The 21,588-nt window shown below is 46.1% G+C and overlaps 1 protein-coding gene across 2 annotated transcripts in view; it reads left to right on the top strand.

Moving 5' to 3' along the window:
• LOC140394130 (dual specificity mitogen-activated protein kinase kinase 3-like) overlaps positions 1-18,515 on the top strand; it is a 166,828-nt gene extending 148,313 nt beyond the window's left edge. For both annotated transcript variants that reach the window (XM_072481006.1, XM_072481008.1), the window contains exons 9-12: positions 4,728-4,805; positions 10,084-10,223; positions 11,724-11,769; positions 11,869-18,515. In XM_072481006.1, coding sequence (XP_072337107.1) covers positions 4,728-4,805; positions 10,084-10,223; positions 11,724-11,769; positions 11,869-11,955 — 351 coding nt within the window. In that variant the 3' untranslated portion in view covers positions 11,956-18,515. The remainder of the gene's footprint in view (positions 1-4,727; positions 4,806-10,083; positions 10,224-11,723; positions 11,770-11,868) is intronic.
• The last annotated feature ends 3,073 nt before the right edge of the window (positions 18,516-21,588 follow it).

Here is a 21,588-nt window from a genome sequence, read left to right as displayed (position 1 = left end):
ATGACAGAGGTAAAAAAAGAATCATGAGATCCTAAAAGCAGAATATAGAGCGTTAGGAAGTTAGTTGAAAAGTAGGACTTCAAAGATAGCGATCTCCAGATTACTATCAGTGCCACTTGCTAGTCAGAGCAGAAATAGCAGGATATATCCGATGAATAGGTGGCTGAAGAGATGGTGCGAGGGGGAGGGTTTCAGATTCCTGGGAGTTTGGGACCAGTTCTGGGAGAGTACAAACTGGGTGAATTGTACCTGGGCAGAACTGGGACTGATGTCCGAGGGGGAGTATTTGCTAGAGTGGTTGGGGAGGGTTTAAACTAAAATGGCAGGGGAATGGAAGCCTATGCAAGGAGTCAGAGGAGGAGGAAATAAGAATAAAAGTCAAAGGGGAATAAGAAAAGTAACAGGCAGAGAAACTAAGGGCCAGAATCAAACAGGGTCACAAGAAACATAATGGGAACAGAACAAGGAATGTTAAAAAGGGAGCCTTAAGGATAAGTGCGTTAATGCACAGAGCATTCGCAATACAGTGGATGAATTAATCGCGCAAGTAGAGGTAAACTGGTATGATATAGCTGGGATTACAGCGATATCGCTGCAGGGTGACCAGGGATGGGAACTGAACACCCAGGGGTATTCAATATTTAGGAAGGACAAACAAAAAGGAAAAGATGGCAGAGTTGCTTTGCTGATTAAAGAGGAAATAATTCGTGAGGAAGGACATTATCTCCGATGATGTGGAGTCTGTGTTGGTAGAGCTCAGAAACAGAGGAGCAAAAACATTAGTGAAGGGTTGTGTACAGACCCCCAAACTGTTGTGGTGATGTTGGAGATAGGAAATTAGAGATGCATATGATTAAAGAAACATCTGTAATTATAGATCACTTAAATCTGCAGATGGATTGGGCAAATCAAATTGGTAACAATACCATAAGAGTAGGAATTCCTGGATGGTTTTCTGGACTAACATGTTGAGGAACCCCTTGGGGATGAGTGGCCATAATATGGCCGAATTCTTCATCAAGATATGGTGTAGTTACTAGGGGGGTGGGCGCAATGAGGCCCCCAACTAGGCTGATCACCTGGAATGTTCGAAGGTTAAATGGGCCGGTCAAGAGAGCATGTATGTTCGTGCATCTTAGGGGATTGAAGGTGGACGTGGTAATGTTGCAGGAGACGCACCTTAGAGTAACTGACCAGGTTAGATTGAGGAAAGGCTGGGTCAGTCAGGTCTTTCACTCGGGACTGGATTCAAAGACTAGAGGAGTTGCGATCCTGATCAATAAGCGGGTGGTGTTTGAGGTGGGTAGAATAGTTTCGGACATGGGAGGTCGGTACATTATGGTCAGTGGGAAACTGGAGGGGGTGCAGGTGGTATTAGTAAATGTGAATACGCCAAATTGGGATGATGTGGAGTTTATAAAGAGGATGCTGGGGAAGATACCGGACCTGGATTCGCACAGGTTGGTCGTGGAAGGGGACTTCAACACCGTTATGGACCCTGGCTTGGACCGTCCAAGCTCGAAAATGGGCAGGGTGCCAGCAATGACAAAAGAACTAAAAGGGTTCATGGAGCATTTGGTGGGGGTGGATCAATGGAGATTTGGGCAGCCGATGGTGAAGGAGTTCTCCTTCTCCTCACACGTGCATAAAGTGTACTCCCGGATCAATTTCTTCATTTTGAGCAGGGCTTTACTGGCAGGGCTGGTGGACATGGTGTACTCGGCGATCACAATCTCAGGCCATGGGTTGACCTGCAGGTTAGTAAAGACCATAACGAGCGCCCGCAGTAAAGGTTAGATGTGGGACTTTTGGTTGACAAAGGGTTGTGCGAGCGGCTGAGGAAACTTATTCAGAACTACGTGCAGGTCAACGACATGGGGGAAATTTCAGCAGCGATGGTCTGGGAAGCACTGAAGGCGGTGGTCAGAGGGGAACTGACCTTGATACGGGTCCAGAGGGAGACGGTGGACAGGGCAGAGAAGGACCGACTGGTTAAGGAAATACTACAGATCGATGGAAGGTATGCAGAGACCCCAGAGGCAGGACTTTTAAGGGAACGGCGGAGGCTACAGGGGGAGTTTGGCTTGTTAACCACAGGGAGGGCAGTGGAGCAGCTGAGAAAGGCGAGGGGGGCGATCGATGAGTATGGAGAGAAGGCCATCAGAATGCTTACATAGCAGCTTAGAAAGAGGGAGGCAGCCAGGGAGATGGGGAAAATAAATGACGGAGATGGGAACCTGGTCGTAGATTCAGCAGGGGTGAATAAGGCGGTTAGGGATTTCTACAGTAGGCTGTATAGGTCGGAACCCCCTACGGGGCTGGAGGGGATGTGGCACTTCTTGGGAGGCTGAATTTCCCAAAGGTGGACGGGGAGCGGGTAGAAGGGCTGGGGGCCCCGATCAGGTTGGAAGAGATAGTGGAGGGTCTGAACGCCATGCAGGCGGTTAAAGCCCTGGGGCCGGATGGATACCCAGTGGAGTTTTATAAAAAGTTCTCTTGGATATTGGGGCCGATGTTGATGAGGATGTTCAATGAGGCAAGGGAAAGAGGGGTGCTGCCCCCGACGATGTCACAGGTCACGATTCGCTGATTCTGAAGCGGGACAAGAACAAGGAGCTGTGTGGGTCCTACAGGTCAATATTCCTGTTGAATGTGGACGCCAAACTGCTAGCCAACATTTTGGCGTCCAGGATTGAGGATTGTGTTCCAGACGTTATTGGGGAGGACCAGGCGGGGTTTGTTAAGGGTAGGCAGTTGGTGACCAATGTAAGAAGGTTGTTAAATGTGATCATGATGCCCCCGGAAGGTAGGGAGGTGGAGGTAGTGATCGCAATGGATGCAGCAAAGGCTTTTGATCGGGTAGAAATGGGACTATCTGTGGGAGATACTGGGACGGTTCAATGTCGGGCGGGGCTTTATTGACTGGGTCAGGTTGCTGTATCAGGCTCCTGTGGCAAGTGTACGGACGAATAGGACAACATCGGACTATTTTAGACTGCACCGGGGGACGAGACAAGGATGTCCCCTCTCCCACTGTTGTTCGCGCTAGCTAAAGAGCCGTTGGCAATGGCTCTTGAGGGCCTCAAGGGGTTGAAAGTGACTGGTCTGGTGGGTTGTGGAGCACAGAGTCTCGCTCTATGCAGATGACCTGCTTCTGTATGTATCGGACCCATTAGAGGGGATGGAAGAAATCATGAGGATTCTGGGAGAATTTGGCCGGTTTTTGGGGTATAAGCTAAATATGGGGAAAAGTGAGATGGTTGCGCCCAGGCGAGGGGACAGGACAGGCGATTGGGGGAGCTGCCGTTTAGATTAGTAGGGGGAAGCTTTAGGCACCTAGGCATTCAAATGGTGCGGGAATGGGACCGGCTGCATAAATTAAATCTGGCTCGGCTAGTAGACCAAATGAAGGACGATTTTCAGAGATGGGATGCGTTCCCGTTGTCATTAGCTGGGAGGGTGCAGACGGTGAAGATGACGGTCCTCCCGAGATACCTGTTCGTGTTTCAATGTCTCCCCAACTTTATCCCGCGGTCCTTTTTTAAACGGGTCAACAAAATGATCTCTGGCTTTGTTTGGGCGGGCCAGACCCCGCAGGTAAGGAAGGTAATGCTTGAGCGGAGTCGGGGAGAGGGCGGGCTGGCGCTTCCAAATTGTAGTAACTATTACTGGGCGGCGAATATAGCCATGATCAGGAAGTGGGTGGTGGGGGAGGGGTCTGCAAGGGAGCGTATGGAGGCGGCTTCATGCAAGGGCACGAGTTTGGGGACGTTGGTAACTGCGCCTCTGCCGTTCCCGCCGACACGGTACTCCACCAGCCCCGTGGTGGTGGCGGCCCTGAGAGTCTGGGGGCAATGGAGGAGACATGTGGGAGCAGAGGGAGCATCGGTCTGGTCCCCAATCTGTAATAATCACTGGTTTGCCTCGGGAAGTGTGGATGGGGGATTCCAGATATGACGGAGAGCAGGGATTGAGAGGATGGGGGATATGTTTATAGAGGGGAGCTTTCCGAGTATGAGGGCGCTGGAGGAGAAGTTTGGGTTGGCGAGGGGAAACGAATTGTATCTGCAGGTGCGGGACTTCGTACATTAACAGGTGTCAACCTTCCCGCTCCTACCGCTAAGGGGGATTCAGGACAGGGTAGTTTCCAGAGGATGGGTCGGAGAAGGGAGCGTCTCGGACATTTACTAGGAGTTTATGGGGTCGGAGGAGACGCAGACTGAGGAGCTGAAGCGCAAGCGGGAGGAGGGGCTGGGAGGAGCGATAGAGTCTATGGGTGGACGCGTTGAGTAGAGTCAACGCGTCCGCAACATGTGCCAGGCTCAGCCTGATGCAATTTAAGACGTAGTTGATTCTGAGACCAAGATTCTGAATCTAAATAAAGGACACTGCGATGATATGAGACATGAGTTGGCTATGATGAGTTGGAATGCTACATAAAGGAAAGACGGTGGGTAGGCAATGGCAAGCATTCAAAGAGTGCATGGGTGAACTTCAACAATTGTTCATTCCTGCTTGTCGCAAAAATAAAACGGGAAAAATGGCAAACCATGTCTTACAAGAGAAATTAGAGATAATATTAGATCAAAGGAAAAGGCATACTTCATCTGAGTTGAGCTCTAATGGTTCTGTAACACTATTTGTGCACTCCCTTTTTCAATGGTGGTGGTTTTTGCACCATACTTTCCTGCCAGTTGATCATGGTGCAAGTTTGTTTTATTTTGCAGCCCGAGAGGATTAACCCAGACCTGAACCAGAAAGGGTACAATGTGAAGTCTGATGTCTGGAGTTTAGGAATCACGATGGTATGTAATAAAATCAGCTGGTTAATCTTAACAGAAACGTTTTCAGGGGTTCCTTAGATCTTCGGAAGTTGTATTTTCAGTTCTGAAGAGCGTGTTTCCCTCCTTCAAGGACTGCCCCTTCAACTCCAGAATCAAATAAGCTTGAATACAATCAGTAATGAGAAAAGTTCATTTGGCTCATCAAAGCTTGTCCTTCTCGTGCACTTCCAAGCCCATTTTGAACACACTTTATGACTATAATTTTTAGATTCTCATGAACATCTGACACACTTTTAATTTGAAGCTCTTCCTAACATCTGTTTTAAAATTTATTTTTGTTTGAATAATTCCTCCACATAACTTACAACGACCGTTCGGATGAATGCACTATCCAGTCCATTACTAAGTCATGCAGATCAGAAGGTCCATGCTTTGATATCCAGTCTGTATGCAATCTCAGCCAGGGAAATAGTTGGGGCACTTTTTCTCTGCATCCCTAGTCTATTGAATGAGAAAGTAGGCTTCTTGACCCTTTACATCATGTCATCACTTCTATAATAAAATCAAAATGCTGACGGTTCTGAAAATCTGCAATAAAGACACAAGTTCTGGAAATACTCCAATTCTGACAACATCTGTGAAGAGGGAAACAGAGTTAACATTTCAAGCAAACTGTGAATCTTCTTCAGAACCCAAAGAAGAGTCATGTTTGATTTGAAACGCTAACTTTGTTTCTCTCTGTACAGATGCTGCCAGAACTGCTGAGTATCTTCAGCAACCAAAGAGAAAATGCTGGAAAATCTCAGCAGGTTTGGCAGCATCTGTAAGGAGAGAAAAGAACTAACGTTTCGAGTCCTGATGACCCTTTGTCAAAGCTTTGGGTCATCTGGACTCGAAACGTTGGCTCTTTTCTATCCCTAAAGATGCTGCCAGATCTGTTGAGATTTTCCAGCATCCGCAGTCATTTGTTTTTATCCAGTGAGTATCTCCAGCACTTCTGTTTTTATGTGTAATCATTCCTATTGGATGTGGGTGGTGGTTGAGTAAAGGACTGGCTAATTTAAAAAAAAAAAACATTTTATTGAGGTATTTTTGGTATAGTAACAACAACAAAATAAACAATATACATGAAACCATAAACATAGTGCAAAAGCCATTAACCTCTCGTACAGGTCCCACCCTTATTGACCCCCTACTCTAATCTAAACTACCCCCCCCCCTCTCTCTCTGCTGCTGATTAATTTCCCGCAAAGAAGTCGACGAATGGTTGCCACCCCTGGGCGAACCCCAATAGCGACCCTCCCGAGTCAAACTCTATTTTCTTCAAACAGCGAAAGCTAGCCATGTCCGATAGCCAGGTCTCCGACTTCGGGGGCCCCGAGCCCCCCCAGGCTAATAGTATCCGTCTCCGGGCTACCAGAAAAGCAAACGCCAGAACGTCCGCCCCCCACCTTTGGACTCAGCGCCACCCCCATTTTTAACACCATGGACATGACGTCTGCAAACGCCCGCCAAAATCCCCAATCTTTGGACATGTCCAAAACATGTGGACATGGTTCGCCGGCCTACCCGCACACCCTGCGCACCCGTCCTCAACCCCAAAGAATCTGCCCATCCAGGCCACCGTCGTGTGAGCCCGGTGAACAACCTTAAATTGTACCAGGCTGAGCCTGGCAAATGTTACGGACGCGCCAACTCTACTCAACGCGTCTGCCCAGAGACCACCCTCCATCTCACCTCCCAGCCCCTCCTTCCACTTGCACTTCAGCTCCTCGGTTTGCATCTCCTCCGACCCCATAAGCTCCTTATAAATGTCCGAGACGCTCCCTTCCACTACCCACCCTCTGGAAACTACCCTGTCCTGAATTCCCCTTAGAGGTAGGAGCAGGAAAGTCGACACCTGTTTACGAAGGAAGTCCCGCACCTGCTGATACCTGAATGTGTTTCCCCTCGCCAACCCAAATTTTTCCTTCAACGCCCTCGTACTCTGAAAGCTCCCCTCTATGAACATATCCCCCATCCTCTCAATCCCCGCTCTCCGACATAACCGCAACCCCCCCTTCCATACTCCCCGGGGCATTAATTTCCGGTGATTGTCACAGATTGGGGCCCAGACCGATGCTCCCACATGCCGCCTCCCCTGGACCAGTCCTCACCAGCCCCTCGAGGCTCTTGGAGCATTTGCCAACGGCTCTGTAGCCAGCGCAAACAACAGTGGGGAGAGGAGGCATCCCTGTCTCGTCCACCGGTGCAGCCTAAAATAGTCCCATGTTGTCCTATTCATCCGTACACTTGCCACAGGAGCCTGATACAGTAACCTGACCCAGTCGATAAAGCCCTGCCCGAAATCGAACCGTCCCAGTATCTCCCACAGATAGTCCCATTTCTACCCGATCAAAAGCCTTTGCTGCATCCATTGCAATCACTACCTCCACCTCCCTACCTTCCGGGGGCATCATGATCACATTTAACAGCCTTCTTACATTGGCCACCAACTGCCAGCCCTTAACAAACCCTGTCTGGTCCTCCCCAATAACGTCTGGAACACTATCCTCAATCCTGGAGGACAAGATTTTGCCCAGCAACTTGGCACCCACATTTAACGGGGATATCGGCCTGTAGGACCCACACAGCTCCGGGTTCTTGTCCCGCTTAAGAATCAGCAAAATCATTGCCTGTGACATCGTCGGGGGCAACACCCCTCTTTCCCTTGCCTCATTGAACATCCTCATCAACACCGAACCCAATATCCCAGAGAATTATTTATAGAACACCACTGGGTACCCGTCCGGCCCCAGGACTTTACCCGACTGCATGGCCTTCAGACCCTCCACTATCTCTTCCAACCCGGTCGGGACCCCCAGCCCTTCTACCCGCTCCCCGTCCATCTTTGGAAAATTCAGCCCCTCCAAGAACTGTCTAATCCCCTCCGGCCCCGCAGGGGGTTCCGACCTGTACAGCCTGCTATAGAAATCCCTAAACGCCTTATTCACCCCTACTGAATTTCCAACCAGGTTCCCATCTCCGTCCTTTACTTTCCCTATCTCCCTAGCTGTCTCCCTCTTCCTAAGCTGCTGTGCAAGCATTCTGCTGGCCTTCTCTCCATGTTCATAGATCTCTCCCCTCGCCTTTCTCAGCTGCTCCACCGCCCTCCTTGTGGACAGGTAGCTAAACTCCGCCTGTAACCTCTGCCGTTCCCTTAAAAGCCCTGCCTCTAGGGTCTCCGCATACTTCTTATCAATCTGTAGTATCTCCTTTACCAGTCGGTCCGTCTCTGCCCTGTCCACCTTCTCCCTATGGGCCCGGATCGAAATCAGCTCCACCTTGACCACCGCCTTCAGTGCTTCCCACACCACCGCTGCTGAAATTTCCCCTGTGTCATTAACCTGCAGGTAGCTCTGAATACATTTCCTCAGCCGCTTGCACACCCCTTCATCTGCCAAAAGCCCCACATCCAACCTCCAGTGTGGGCGCTGATTACTGTCTGTACTAACCTGCAGGTCAACCCAGTGCGGAGCATGGTCTGAGATTGTAATCGTCGAGTACCCCGTGTCCACCACCCCAGCCAGCAAGGCCCTGCTCAAAATAAAGAAATCAATCCAGGAGTACACTTTATGCATGTGTGAGTAGAAGGAGAACTCCTTCACCCTCGGCTGCCCAAACCTCCATGGATCCAGCCCCCCCCCCCCCCCCCCCCCCTCCTCCCATCAGCTCCATGAACCCTTTTAGTTCCTTTGCCATTGCTGGCACCCTGCCTGTTTTCGAGCTTGACCGGTCCAAGCCAGGGTCCATAACTGTGTTGAAGTCCCCCCTCATGATCAACCTGTGCGAGTCCAGGTCTGGCACCCTGCCCGTTTTCGAGCTTAACCACTCGAAGCCAGGGTCCATAACTGTGTTGAAGTCCTCTCTCATGACCTGACCAACCTATGCGAATCCAGGTCTGGTATCTTCCCCAGCATCCTCTTTATAACCTCCACATCATCCCAATTTGGCACATACACATTTACTAATATCACCTGCACCCCCTCTAGCTTCCCACTGACCATAATGTACCAACCTCCCACGTCTGAGACTATTCTACCCGCCTCAAACACCACCCGCTTATTCATCAGGATCGCAACTCCTCTAGTCTTTGAATCTAATCCCGAGTGAAAGACTTGACCGACCCAGCCTTTCCTCAGTCTAACCTGGTCCGTCACTCTAAGGTGCGTCTCCTGCAACATTACCACGTCCACCTTCAATCCCCTAAGATGCGCGAACATACATGCTCTCTTGACCGGCCCATTTAACCTTCGAACATTCCAGGTGATCAGCCTAGTTGGGGGGCTCATTGCCTCTCCCCCCCCCCCCCCCCCCCCCCCCCCCGGGCCGATCAGCCTTCCCTTTTTTAGGCCCGCCTCCAGCCCGTGCTCCGCGCCTCCACCGGTCCATCCCCAGGCAACCCCTGCCCCCAACCTCTTCTCTGTCCCTGAGCTCAAGTCCCTCCCTCGTCAGCAGAACATTAAGGACTGGCTAATTGAACAGACTGCTCATGTTCTCCATACAGATACAGACATAATAAAAAACCATTTGGGTTGGGTACAAGAGAGCTATAGTGCTAGTGGGACAGTACCCCAACGACAGCTAAACCACTTGTTTTTGAGGAGGAGGCGAAGGGGAGAATAATAGGCCCAAAAATGTTAAAGCTGCTCTGTGAGCTTCTTCCTGTAGGTGCAATGAGCATTTAAACAATATAATGAAAAGATGATTATCACGTTGGTAAGCTATAAAAAGAAAGACATACATTGATAAACCACCTTTGATGAACACTGGACATCACAAGGTGCATTACAGCCAGTTAAACATCTTTGGAATGCAGTCACTGTTGTCATGTTGGAAATATGACAGCCAATATGCGCACGGTAAGTCCCTACAAACAACAGAGTGATAATGACCAGTTAATCATTTTTTGTAATGTTGATTGGAAAATAAATATTGGGCGGGACACTACAGATAACTCTCCTGCCCTCCTTTGGAATAGTACCATCAGAATTTTTACTTCCACTTGAGAGGGCAGACAGAGCCTTGGTTTCATGTCTTATTAAATGGCACCCTCAACAGTGCAGCCCTCCCTCGTGCTGCAATAGTCTGCCTTTGTATAGTGGGGTTGCAACTATTGATCTAACAAGAAAAGACTATATAATAAATTCAAAGATCAGTTGCGTGTGTTTTTTTGCAGTTAATTGTGTTTATATATATATATATATAATATATATATATATATATAAAACTGGAATTTAAAAAATATATATTTTTGCAGATTGAACTAGCCATTCTACGATTTCCCTATGAATCCTGGGGGACACCATTCCAACAGCTAAAGCAAGTTGTGGAAGAACCTTCCCCACAATTGCCTGCAGACCGCTTCTCCAAGGAGTTTGTGGATTTCACAGTGCAGTGGTAAGTCTGTGAAGCTTGTAAACATGTCTCTGTTACTTCTTGCCTTGGGACTTTTAAACTGGCCAGATTATAATAATACAGAAATCAAGTTCTTGTTCCTTGGCAGGGTGGGAATGGAAGGTGGGGGTTGCATGGGCTGGGGCAATTCCAATTTTCGATTGAGGGAGACAACCTTAAGGCAATGTTTCACAAATATTAAATGTCATTGTTTTTAGTTTTTAAATAAGGAAATATTGTAAGGTTTTCAAATGTGTTCTCAAATATGAACAATCAGATATATTTGAGGTTTGTCACATTGGCTTGAGTGCTCTAGAAAATGTATGGTTTAATAACTCCTCAATGACAAATTATTATTGTTGATATTTATTTGAGACATCTTTTAAAATGTGTTTCAAAATCATCTCTTGTTTGCTCTGTTCTTGCGAGTCCATAGAATCCCTACAGTGCTGAAGGAGGCCATTCGGCCCATCAAGTCTGCACCAACCCTCTGAAAGAAGGCTCTACTCAGGCCCACTCCCCGACATATACCTGTACCCTGCGCATTGATCATGGCCAATCCACCTAACCTGCATATCTTTGGACTATGGGAGGAAACCGGAGCACCCAGAGGAAACTCATGCAGACTCTGGGAGAATGTACAAACTCTATACAGTCACTCTAGGCCGGAATTGAACCCGGGTCCCCAGCACTGAGGGAGCAGTGCTAACCACTATGCCATCTTGCCACACAAAGTTTTGACACTTGACTTGATAGCTACATATCGATAAAAGCTAATTGCTGCGGATGCTGGAACCTCAAACAAAAACAGAAAATACTGGACAATCTCAGCAGGTCTGACAGCACCTGCGGAGAGAAAAGGGAGCTAACGTTTCGAGTCTGGATGACTCTTTGTCAAAGCTTCATTGCTCTTATGTTCTTGCGAGTCCATAGAATCCCTACAAGCTAATGAAGAGAAAACCCTATTGGTTTCTTCAACTACAGGTTCTAACCCTTACTGCGAATAGATCCTTGTGTCTTTGAGAAACCACAAAATAACCTTTCACAATATTTTAATTTCGACTTTAATGCTAGTTAAATTTATCTAGCACCTTTTAACGTAGTAGCGAGTACCAAGAAATTTCACAGGAGCTTTACTGGGCAGAATTTGGCACTGTTCCACATAAGGGAGTTATTTCTGCACGTGACCAATAGACTGGTTGAAGAGGTAGATTTTAAGGAGGTGGAAGAGGAGGAGAGGCTTGTGGTGGTAATTCCAGAGCTTCCGGACCAGGCAGCTGAAAGCTGAGTGGGGCAAAGAAAATCAGATATCCACAAGAGGTCGGAATTGGAGGAGCTCTGAGCAGGGGGGTGAATGGCTCGAAGAGGTTACAGAGATGTGGTGGTGGGAGAGAGATTGGGGGGATAGTCAGTATGTAGTAATGTTATGATAGCCCATGGCACGTTCTAGCATTAATAATGTTGAGATATCCGATTCTGATTTTATTCCGATTCCTTTTTTAGTTTAAAGAAGAACCCCAAAGATCGAATGAACTACATTGACCTGATGGTGAGAAGTCCTTCACTTCTGTCACTGCATTTTGAATGTATGGGTTACATTTACCAGTCTTGCAGTCGATGTGAAAATTTTCTATTTTTTTCTCAACAGGAGCACCCTTTCTTCAAGATGCATGATGCCAACGAAACAGATGTGGCCTCCTTTGTAAAAGAGGTTTTAGGAAATGATCCTATCTGACGTCTGAGGAAATTATAAATAAAACATTGATTCCTTTTTTGTTCTCACTTATCATCGAATGGGATTTCTATTTAAAAGTGAATCTAGTTTCTTAAGAAGAGGCAGTTGAGTTTATGGCCGTTTGTGCAAATTGTTCCATGCTGGTCAGATATCTCTGTGCTACATTCAAGAGATTCTGAGAGGCCAAGCTGGCACTGGCTGTAAAATCCAAAACCAGGACTTGCAACCTAAAAAGCAAATCTAAACCCAGTTGTCCCTTCATTGAGGGGAGCGGAGAAGAGAAGAGCACAGCTATTAGCTCCCCTATTATAAAGCTGACCTGGAGATGATATGGCCTTTGTGCCCTGTCTCTGACCATGTTCTTTGTTTCTCTCAATTTGATCCAAGCCCAAGCAGCCGTAGCCTCTTGATAATTCCACTCCTGGTCAGATAGTGTTGACTGTATATATTTAAGTGAAAGCATCCTGGTTGTAAAGAACAGAAAGCAAAAAGTTCTTATTTTTGACAGACACTTGATTATGTTTATCTTTTTTTTTGTTGCATGGTTTATCATCGAGTGTCACTAATGGGGTTTAAACGTGTAGCACTTCATAAATTTGCAAGGATCGCGAAGTAGACCAGTTACTGTGAAAACTAGCAGAATTAATGCAGCTTCTGTGAAAAGGTGCACAATTTGATGGCAATCTTAGGTAGTAAATGAGGAAAGATCTTGGTGATTGATCCCTCTCCTCTCATACATTTCTTTCAAAATGAGGGTTTGTTCCTGATATCCACACAGGAGAGTATTGTGGATTTGTCATTGGGAAGTTGTTAAGTGGGGTTCAGTTGCTCCCACACACCACGGAAAATAGGAGGACAAGTCTCCTCAGACACAGCAACATACTCCCTAATTATGTATGCTGGTATAGACTTGGCATCCTGCTTTCTAAATGCTGAGTGCTATTGAAGGGTAAAGGAGGGGGGTGAAACGGAGGTAGTGGCACTGCCAGAATAAGGAGGGAATATAAAAAGAAAGAAATAATGAAACTCTATAGTGACTTGTAAAAATGTACCCCACTCCACTCCAGGTCTGAAGATTGAAATAGGAGCAAACTGGATCTTGACCTTCAGGAATTTAAAAATGAGCATCGACCAACTTTATAAGATGTTTGGAGGTGACTGGGAAAGAGCCATTCCAACTTCATTACTCTTGTTGTATGCACCATTTTGTTTTGCCAAGCTGTGTTACATCTGCTGCTTGTTTTATAGGTGTTGATAAATGTTTTGAGGTCCCTGCAGAGCTTGTATACTTTGCATTTGAGTCCTGCATCAAGAAGCCACTGACTGGGTACATTCTGTGAGGAGCTGTCATTGCTGTGCTGCTTTTATTTTTAAAAAATGACGTCAGAAATGGTTGCTACACCTACTGTAACAGTTAAAAAATAAGATATATGCAAATCAACAGAAAATGGCCTGTGCAGAAAAAAATCCATGTGGTTAAGCATATTTTATAAATTACGTCGGTCTAAAGTTACTCTGTTGAAGCTGCACAACTGTACAAGACATTTTTCAAAAGCATGCAAATTTATATGGCAGTCTGTATTGTCAGGAAATATACAATCTCATACAATTGATATACTGTACATCTAGTAGAATTGTATAATTTAGAAATACACTGCATAGCTCCCTCAGTTACTCAGTTAATAAGTGCACTGCCTAGTGCGGAACTGAGCCACATAGACTGGGAAAATTCCAGGTTCAATGACTGGTTTGTGCAGAGTTTGCTCATCTTAGCCAGAATGCTGGAAGGGATGTTACGGATGAGGCCTTTTAGGAATCAAGTGTTCATAAACACTTTGTTATTTGCTAAATAGTATTTTACAGTCAATGGCTGTAAGATGACTCCGGAAGTCTCATGGGCAGTTAAGCCAGGAAGGTCGCGGGTTTGATTGTCATGCTGTCTAAGTTAACTTGCTTTATCAGAGATAATTGGCCTTGGTATCTCTGCCTTTGGGGTGGAGAAATCGACCCTGCGTTCCCACACCTGATGCCTTTAGGCTGATCCATCCTGTAATGTGATTGGGTAAAGATTGATTGAGGGCAGGAAGGCTCAGCTGCGATGTCTCTGCAGTCAAATAATCTGGCACCATTCAACATTAAAGTTCACATAAGAACAATAGCCACTAGGGTGAGATACTGAACGGCACCTGCCAATTCGTACCTCACAGAAGAATCAACAATCAAGAAATTGGATTGTCAGAATTGGGATGCAATTCTGGTGCACTGTCCATGCCTACTGAGGCAGGCGGCAAGACCATGGCAAATTGGTCCGTGGACTCCTTTGCCTTTCACTGATTAGCTGTGGGCTTCTGGGGGTGTGGGTGGGCAGCAGTGGGAACATCAGCACTGGTGCCAGTTGAGGAGCTTAGAAGGGTTTGGAAGCGGTGTGGGTGAGAATTGGATTGGGGCACGAGCAGGGGTCGGCTACAGCCCACACATTTAATAAGGAGCCAAGAGGGATACTCCTTAAGTCCTTTCAAGGATCGTTGATTTGGCTGCAAAGCACCTAAAGAAACTAACCACAAAATGCGTAGCACAAAATGCAAAGGGGACATCGGCTTAATGCCAATTTCAGGTGCACACCTCAGCAAAAGTCCTAGCCAATATGTCAGGCCGTGTGGATTGAGTATGCATGTGTTGCTGCCATTTTGAACTCTTACATGCTCATTTTCAGAAGGTAAAACGGGCATGGTGCTTTCCAACTTCCAGGCCATACTTGGAATTTGGAAAGTAAAAGTAATTGCAGGAGTTGTTTTTGTGGTCTAATTCCCAATGAAATCATTTTGTACTTTAATTCAATTTACCAAAGAAAAAGCTTTTTTAAAATTGTAGGTGGGTATTGAGTGTACTTTAATTATTGGACTGCATGTGAGTTCTAATGTGAATGTTGCTGAGCTCCTCATGTAGGCTGGTGTCACACTGAAATGTTCAGACGGAACAACATTGTCATTGTAAATGTCAATTAATTGTTGTCAGTTAATCTTCGTCAAATTATCGTTTCCATTGGTTTTAAAGCTAATCAATTCTGGGAATTGTGTAGTTTTAGTAATATGGCTTTACATTTCAAAAAACATACTTGAAGCTTTGCAAATGATGACACTTGTATTTTGTACTCTATAAACTATATAGGTATATAACCTGGCTATATGCAGCTGTTAAAAGTTTCTAGTTGCTTAAGAACTTTTATGAACTTGTAGAGGAATGATAGCTGATTTTCTATTCCGAAATGGTGGAGTAAATGTACTTGCATAAGATCTTCATTGATTTTTTTAAGATAAAAAATTCTCTATTTTTGGGTCCCTAGTTTTAATACAGGTTCAGAATAGGCAGTACCATGGGCTAGTTTTGCAACCATTGTATGTTAGTGCAGTGTTTCAAGTGCCTGTCTCCTTCAAAGGTTATCTAATATGTGGACATTATATTCCGAATGGTTGTTCCCATGTTGGTCCCAAAATACCAAATTCGAACTGAGGGGGAAGAGGAAAAAGACCACTTTCAAATCAAAATGCCTTGTAGCCGAAGATCATACTGGAGTTGCCCACTGTGTATACTATACTTGATGTGAGCAAGACATAGTAATCCTTTTTTTTGGAAGGCAGTGCACTGCTCTCTTTTCAGGCACACTATATGGAGTTGGAAAAGATCAAACCAAAGGGGCAATTTTAAACTGGCCCACCAGCTTGAAATGCAATGGAATTGGGTGTGATTCTGGTTTTACAGCCACCCCATTTTACTCTTGAAATCTATGGAGAACAATATCAAGCAGGGTGTAAAGCTGGCTTTCTGACCAGCCCTCTGGCCTCCCCAGCAGGTGGATTAGTTTAAAATTGACCCAAAGCACCAGTTTGAGGAATGTGACATGTAGAAATTGGTGGCGACAGATAATTCTGTTTGCTGATAGGCTCTGGAATGGCAGATAATATGTGATGGGGTTCTGTTTCTAGTTTTTAAAAAAAAAAAATAGCATCATAGAAGGTTAACAGCACAGAAAGGGGCTACTTGACCCATTATGTCTGTGCCAGCCAGAATACAAGCCACCCAGCCTACTTTCCAATATTTGATCCATAGCCCTTGGTTTGAGATGCATATCCAGACACTTTTTGTTTTAATCCCAAGTTCTCTATTTTGTTGAGGGGGAAGAGGAAGACTTGGATGTGTGATCTGTGCATGCCTAAGTAAGCTAGCTAGAAATGTGTTTTTTATTACAAAGTAGGCAGAGAAGTTGATGGTTTGATTGCCATGCCATTAGAATGGCAGATGAATGCTGCAAATACACAACAGGTAGGGAAAGGAGCTGGTGCATTGTGTTGTTTGCATTAGAACTCAGGACTCTGCTAGAGGATCCCATTCCACATGTTCTGTGTTTTTATTTGCACTGGGTTGATTCACTGCTTGTTGGTTCAACTCTCTGTCGCCCAAGCACAAATAGAGGACTTTTCATTGCCTGGGGGGGGGGGGGGGGGGGGGGGAATTGTACTTCATTTGTTAGCATTATACTGGAAAGTGATGTTAAATTTGGCTTTGGTTCTCGGCTGAAAGATGGTCAAGCTTTAAAAATAAAATTAGAAATGAGCTTTACGTTTCCCAAGATGTACTATTTTCAGAGGCTCAAAGCCTTTAAAGATAATCAAAATCATGCATTAAATGATTGGTTGAAAATTGTTGAACATTCTTTTAATATGGCCACTTATTTCCAAACTGTTGTTAGCTTCACATGAAACTGTAAGGGTGTGTCTTAACATAGGATCTAGGTCAGACCCTTTAACTAGCATAAAAACCTAGCAATGGGAGAAGAACCCCTGAAAATGTAGGGAACACATGTGCGAATTGTCTAACAAATGTCCCATGAATAAAACCACCTGGTAGCGTTTCTACAGTTGGTTACGTAGATGCCTGGTGCCTTCAAATTGCTTTTCACTTGATCCAAGACTTGGATGCACCTGACCTGGATATCTTATTAAATTTCGCCTGAAGGGATTAGGAAGAGGGAAGAAGTCTTTCTGGCAGAACATCACAAATGGGTTACGCCTTGTGGGTTCACAACCTGCTGCGCCCAGCCCCCTTAGAAGACATCATGAAGCCCAACATTTCAAATCCAATAAGGGTTTCACGACGGTTTTGTGGTGTTCAGCTGCCGATCAATAACTGACCCAATGATGTGTTTGGAAAATATGTCAATAGACTCCTGTGGCCATTCATTTTTTTTGCTTCCATTAGATACACCACCCGAGTCCGGCACAAGATACATCACTTAGGGGCCTCCCCCCCCCCCCCCCCACTCCCCAAAATGTACTACTCCCATGAATACAGCCAACTGCCTTTCAGCTCAGTTTCTGTTTGCTTTTTCTAAAATTAAAGTCTACCAAAGCCCATGAAAAGTTTAATTTTCTTGTCACTGAAAGGCTGATTGGAAGTCGCCCAATGGCTCAGTAAATGTACTACTGCTCTGACCTGTACTTAGTCCAGTTTCAGGAACTGGTTTGTGTTGATGGGCAGGTAGTGATACAATCAATCTCCATAGACCTGCATAATGAGCAGAAGGAAAGTTAGGAATTTTTTTTCCTTTTGCTGGGTGCAGTATCTTAAGCTATGCCACTATTGAAGAGAGAGTTGATCAAACCCACATTCCCCCACGTTTGTGCCTGGGAACACGCTCTGCGCTGTGACCCTGTGTGTTTGCTACTAAACTGCTTGGCCCTGTGTGATCTACCAGGTCAATTACATAGTTCATGTTGATGCATGATAGCTTTCATCGTTGCATTGAAGTGTCATTCAGGTGCAAATTCACCTTAGTTGAAATGTGAGAGGATGTCTAGTAGTCACTGTTTGAGCTGAACACCCATTGTGATATAACTACAGGCTGGTGTAAAAACAAGGTTAAGTTGTTCCCAGGAAAAGGTTTTGTTTTATTTTTCATTTGCAGAGTGAAACTCTGGAATTGGCAGTGCTAGATCTGTGAAAGTGGCATGTTTCGAACCAGAGACTGGTTTCTGTAGGTTGCTCACTCCCCCAAACCTTCCTCAAACGTCACCTCAATTCTTCTGCCGTGGCGCATTGTTGCAAGCTATGTGCAATAGGCAGCAAATGTGGACTGGTCCCCCCCCCCAAGTGATAAAACCGGTAGACTTTTGTTTGTATTGCTGTTTCCATTCATTGACCTGGACTAATTGTAGCACAGCTGTTGTGCATGCTGCAAAATTTATAGAGACACCCAAACTCTTCTATCTTTTCCACTGTTGGGGAGCAGAGTCCACTTGGATAATGTATTAATTAGATATGAGGTCCAGTAACCTTGTCTGGAATGGTGCCATTTACTTCACCTTTGTGTTTTATTTCAATATTGCAATGTTTTGACACTGTATAATTTTAGTTTGCTGACTAGCTGTCTTGCTGAGCATGCGTGTTAATGTGATTGGAATTAGCTGAGATTATACGGTGTGCCAGTTCAGCGGCTGTTATGCTAATGCAGTTTATTTCCTTGCATATGTACACAAAATAAAAAAAAATGGCATTGTTTTTAATACCGATTCTGTCTTTTTATTGCTCTGCATTTTTGCTCCCACTTTCCCCCTACCCCTAGGTGCTAACTCGGGGGGGAAGAGATATCTCACTCAGTTTCTTCTGATTCAGTGCGCCTAGAAGAATGAGGCTTATTGATACCATGGAGGGGTACGACTTGGGACAGCTCAGAACACGGAATAATGCACTGTTAACTGCCAACACTAACTCTTGAGGGAGTTCCGAGGTGGAGCAGGAATGTTCTCTGCAGACCTCTCATGGAAGCCCCCTTCCTAAACTTAGCCATCAACAAATTGCCTCTTCCTGGTCATAGCATTATTACTTACCCTCACCCAGCTGTTTAGTGCAGCAGGCCCTTGGGTCCTCGATTGCAGCCTTCTGCCACTACTGCCCACTGTCAGGCAAGCAATCTGGATGGCTGTCAAGCCGCTGTCCAAACTTTTTCAGATGAGTTTCTGCCATGAAAATTGGCAGGATTAGGGTGAGGCCGTACCAGGCTCTTCACTTATTACTGGACTCCTTCTCTAAAGTGTTAAGTCTGTCCACACAGCAAATTGTAAGGCTTGGCACTCAAATGAAAGGAACTAGGAGAGGTAAGAAAAAAATCTTTGAGCTAGTTCAGAGGAAAGCCTTGGGATATTCTTCCTCCTCTGATCTCCAAAGAAAATCAAGCAAACTTTTGGAGACTGTGGTGACTGACTGATAGATTCCTTAACCAATAGTAGGCTGCCTCAATTTCTTTGTATATTCCATCTCCGATTTTATTTCTCTATCCCTCCCGCTGGTTCGTTCAGCTCATGTCTGCCTCTCACCATGGTCCATTTGATCTACCTTCCCTCACGACTACACATCTGTGTCTCTGTTTTCACCACTTACTCGCCACTACTCTTGGTCTGAACCACCCATGCCTTTTACTATCCTAAGTGGAGTAACATTAGTGACACATCTGTAAACTGTTCTGAGCCATGTTTTTAAAAAAAATCTTTATTATTGTCACAAGTAGGCTTATATTAACACTGCAATGAAATTACTGTGAAAATCCCCTAGTCGTAGCACTCCGGCGCCTGTTATGGTACACAGAGGGAGAATTCAGAATGTCCAATTCCCCGAACAAGCACGCCTTTAGGGAATTGTGGGAGGAAACCGGAGTACCTGGAGGAAACCCACGCAGACACTGGGAGAAGGTGCAGACTCCACATAGACAGTGACCCAAGCCGGGAATTGAACCTGGGACCCTGGCACTGTGAAGCAACAGTGCTCACCACTGCTACCGTGTCACCCTCCATTTGAAGGCACTCCATTGTCGCCCTCAATTTGAAGGCACTCCCATCGTCCCAGAGTAATTTAGGGCGGGATTCTCCGAAATGGAGGCAGAGTGTTCGCGGCATCGTGAACGCCGTCGATGTTGACGACGGCGCGAAACGGCCCCTATCCCGATCGATTCAGTGCCCGATAATGGGCTAGGAGCGGCACCGCGTTGTTTACGCGCGCCAGGCCTTGGCGTCAAGTCAAGACTGCGCCGCATAACTGGCATCACCTGCGCATGCGCAGGTTGGCCAGCGCCAACCCGCATATGCGTGGTTGCCGTCTACTCCGAGTCCGCCCCGCAAGAAGATGTCAGACGGATCTTGCGGGGTTGCGGAAGAAAGGAGGTCCTCCTTCAGAGAGGACGGCCCGACGATCGGTGGGCACCGATCGCGGGCCACACCCCATTTGAGGGCCCCCCCCGGTGCAGGATTCCCCCCCCCCCCCCCAGCGTTCCTGCGCTGTTCCCACCGGCAGCGACCAGGTGTGGATGGCGCCGGGGGGAACCTGCCGTTTTGGGCAGGCTGCTCGGCCCATACGGGCCTGACAATAGCAGGGGTGCCGGAGAATCACCATTTTGGGTGTCTCGGGCGATTCTCCGACCTGCGCCGCACGGAACTCGACGGGGCCGTTCTCGCCGCTTGGGAGAATTGCGGGAGGGCGTTGGACCGGCGTCGCGGGAAAATTTGGCAACCCAGGCGATTCTCCCAACCGGCGCGGGAGCGAAGAATCGCGCCCTTAATCTCCTGCCTCAGCTCTCTTTATATTTTTCAGATTCCTGCTTGTACTGATATATTGATTGTATATTGACATAATGATTCAGAAATAACATCGAATTCTCACACTTCCTCATGGTCACGGGCCTGACCATTGCTGGGAATGAAGTAAATTAATACTGCTATGATAATTATTTTCTACCTTGCCCTTTGACTGGTATGTCACCGGTGCTATCTTTTCTATGCGGTGGTAGGGCAATGTGCCTGGCAGCATCAGCAATCCAAAACCTGTATAGGCAGAGCTAGCATACTACAGGAAGAGAGAAAATCCCACAGGCAGAGCACCGATCCTACGGATAGCAAGAAATCCGACTGGCAAATCAACCACACTTCAGGCTGAACAAGAAACCTACAGGCAGTGACCAGAGGACAGACAGAACAAGAACTTGAACATGGTTGAAACAAAATGGAAGCAGAATGAATGGTTTTTCTCAGTACCTGCCTTTCCCTTCCCTCAGTTTGTCTGCCACCAGTGAGCCTTGATTCCAGCAACATTGGGAGAAAGAACTTTGTGAGTTGGCGCTTGGTATTGCCAGAGGGTTCAGTGCTTTTCAAATACTGCCTATAGTGACCGTCTTTGCAAAAGGGAAACAGGCCATTAATTCTGTCAGATATAAAAAATGGGAACATTAAGTAACAAACTCAAAGTAGAAAAAGAAAATCAACGCCCTACTCCAAATCAGCACTCGTATTTATGTGGCAGTTCTGTTTCAAAACTTCCATGAATTTGTGCAGGGACTGTAATGTTGATACTTTAAAAAAAAAAAAAATGGCAACAAATATTGATGTCGGAAATTCACCTGGGGGGGAAAAAGGTAAATGTTTTGGGTGGGATACTTCGTCAAGACTGAATCTTGTGACAAATTGGCAGACAATGATACTGCCAAAGCACTTAATGGTTGTTATTGGGACTGGGGAATTAGTTCCAGGCAGTGGTTTTGGTCTGTAGCAGTGAAGCAGCCTTCGCTGTCTGAAGTATTGCTCATTAATTATT

This window comes from Scyliorhinus torazame, chromosome 17 (assembly GCF_047496885.1).
Source record: "Scyliorhinus torazame isolate Kashiwa2021f chromosome 17, sScyTor2.1, whole genome shotgun sequence".
NCBI lineage: Eukaryota > Metazoa > Chordata > Chondrichthyes > Carcharhiniformes > Scyliorhinidae > Scyliorhinus > Scyliorhinus torazame.
The sequence above is the reverse complement of the archived record's forward strand: the minus strand, read 5'-3'. Positions and strand labels throughout refer to the sequence as shown.